The 1996-nt window shown below is 53.0% G+C and overlaps 1 protein-coding gene across 1 annotated transcript in view; it reads left to right on the plus strand.

Annotated features, from left to right (window-relative positions):
• Window positions 1-1996, plus strand: part of Pmar_PMAR018797 (U3 small nucleolar RNA-associated protein, putative) — a gene marked incomplete at its 5' end in the record, with an annotated part of 6256 nt that overhangs the window by 2523 nt on the left and 1737 nt on the right. Inside the window, 6 exons of the mRNA XM_002783601.1 lie at window positions 1-46; window positions 130-397; window positions 463-629; window positions 678-953; window positions 1140-1241; window positions 1291-1450. Coding sequence (XP_002783647.1) covers window positions 1-46; window positions 130-397; window positions 463-629; window positions 678-953; window positions 1140-1241; window positions 1291-1450 — 1019 coding nt within the window. The remainder of the gene's footprint in view (window positions 47-129; window positions 398-462; window positions 630-677; window positions 954-1139; window positions 1242-1290; window positions 1451-1996) is intronic.

The following is a 1996-nucleotide window of genomic DNA, read 5'->3' on the forward strand; positions in this document are numbered from 1 at the left end:
GTCATTATGGCCCGACCAACCATCAAGCGCCGCAAGACTGATAGAGGTGACGCTGGGAAGCGGAAGAAGAAGAACCTCGTCGCGAAGGGCTCGGCGAATAAGCAACGCCAAGTGTTGAAGCCTCTACAGAGAAGGGGAAGGGAGAGAGAGAGGAGTTGCCTGCTAAGTCCAGAGGGAAGGAGGACGAAATCCAACTGGAAGACTTCTTGGACTTTGGGGGAGAGGGGACGGAGGGAAGCGATGATGAGTCCATCCCCTCGGATGATGATGATGCCGCCTCTTCTGCTGGTACCGACATATCCTCCCTAGACTCAGAGGCTGAGGCGGCTTTTATGAAGAGTATTGATCAGCTTGGGAAGAGTGGGCGGAGGGTGGCTGAAGAGGAGGAGGAGGAGAAGTAATACACGTATTAGTGCTTCGTATGGCATTTCATCGCTGTACTGGTGGAGCTGTCTTTTTCAGGTCTTCGAGGAAATTCGATTTCTTGGATTCGTCTGGATTCCTACCAGAAGGGTCTGCAGCAGCGGCTGGGATGGAGAGTGAGGGAGGAGGTAACCTCCTTGGGGAGCTCTTGAAGATGGCTGAGGATGATAAGGGGAAGAAGAAGGATGAGGAGCAGCAACAGAAGGGTACGACTATTACGCACTGCGGAGGGAATACTAAGGGTTTTTGTCCAGCCCCGACTTCGAGTAAACTGCGAAAGCAATTGGGCCTTGTGAACTCCTCTACGGCTGGCGTGGATGATAATGATAACCTTCCGGAGTCGATGAGGCGTCGAGCAGATCGAGAGGTCCGTTACGACAGCGCTAAGAGCACAGCAGAGAAGGAGTGGATGCCCGCTGTCCATGATGCTAACAATGCTGCTGTGATAGACATTGCAGGAGAACAGAGGGCCAGGCTGGGGGCCACGCAGATCTCTAATACTGCTGTATTGTCGTCATCGTTCCGACCAGGTAAGGGGGGGACCAGGAAATCATCCAGTTGGAATTCCCCACGTATGGCTAGGAACACATTCTTCGATCAGTTCCTTAGGAAAATTTTCCTCGTTGTTGTCGAACCCTAGGGAACGTTATTTCCCAGAGCTAGATGGGTCCTTGGGGGAGTGGACTGTTTGGGTGATGTTGGTGTGTCCTTTGTAGAAAATGAACTGGAGAAGGCGATAGCAGCAGCGGTTAAGGAGAGTAATGTGTTTGCTAGTGGGGATAAGCAGACGACGGAAGATGGCCATCAGTTACCCTTTGGTGAGTGGGAGGAGGGGGGGAGGGACAGTAGTGGTTGTGGTGGCGGCAGGTCGAGAAGCGGAGCTGAAGAAGGCGGAGGAGAGGAATACGGTGGCGAGGTTGAAGAGGTTGATGTTCCAAGAGCAGAGGAAGAATGCTAGGCTGAATAAGATCAAGAGTAAAACGTGGCATAAGCTGCAGAAGAAGAGTCATGAAAGGGAGCAGGAGAAGTAGGGAAGGGGGGGAGGGGAGGTAGGCACGAGATAAACCTAATCACTGCATCTGTTGTTTCCACGACAACAAGTCCCTACCGCGTTAAATCCAAAACCTTCGTCTTCTCATCTCCACAATACTTATAGATAAGCTTTTGTGCCTCCCTACTCCCACTACTAACAATCGCTATCCTCGCCCCTCGCGCCTTCCACCTTTCCCAACACGAGCCAACATCAGAAAACATCGGAGCTCGCAGCCCGCCCGTTTCGTAAGACTCCCTCCAGATGAGCCCCTGAGCTGTCTTCAAGGCCGGCTCCTTCCTATCAGCTGCTATCCACTCCTTCATCACATCAGCCACCTCCTCCACAGACCCGTCCCACATCTCGGCCGGCAGCAGCTTCCTGACCTGAGCCGACTCCAACAATGCTCTCCATCTCCTCCCTCCCACCTGAGCTCCCTCCTGGTGATCCCAGTGGCTTGTCAACCACTCGAGCATCCTATCTCTAGCCAGTGGGAATAGAGTGTCTTTGACAAACCGTGATGGGAGTAGTAGTCCCTTCAAC

This window comes from Perkinsus marinus, assembly GCF_000006405.1.
Source record: "Perkinsus marinus ATCC 50983 genomic scaffold scf_1104296936966, whole genome shotgun sequence".
Classification (NCBI taxonomy): Eukaryota; Perkinsozoa; order Perkinsida; family Perkinsidae; genus Perkinsus; species Perkinsus marinus.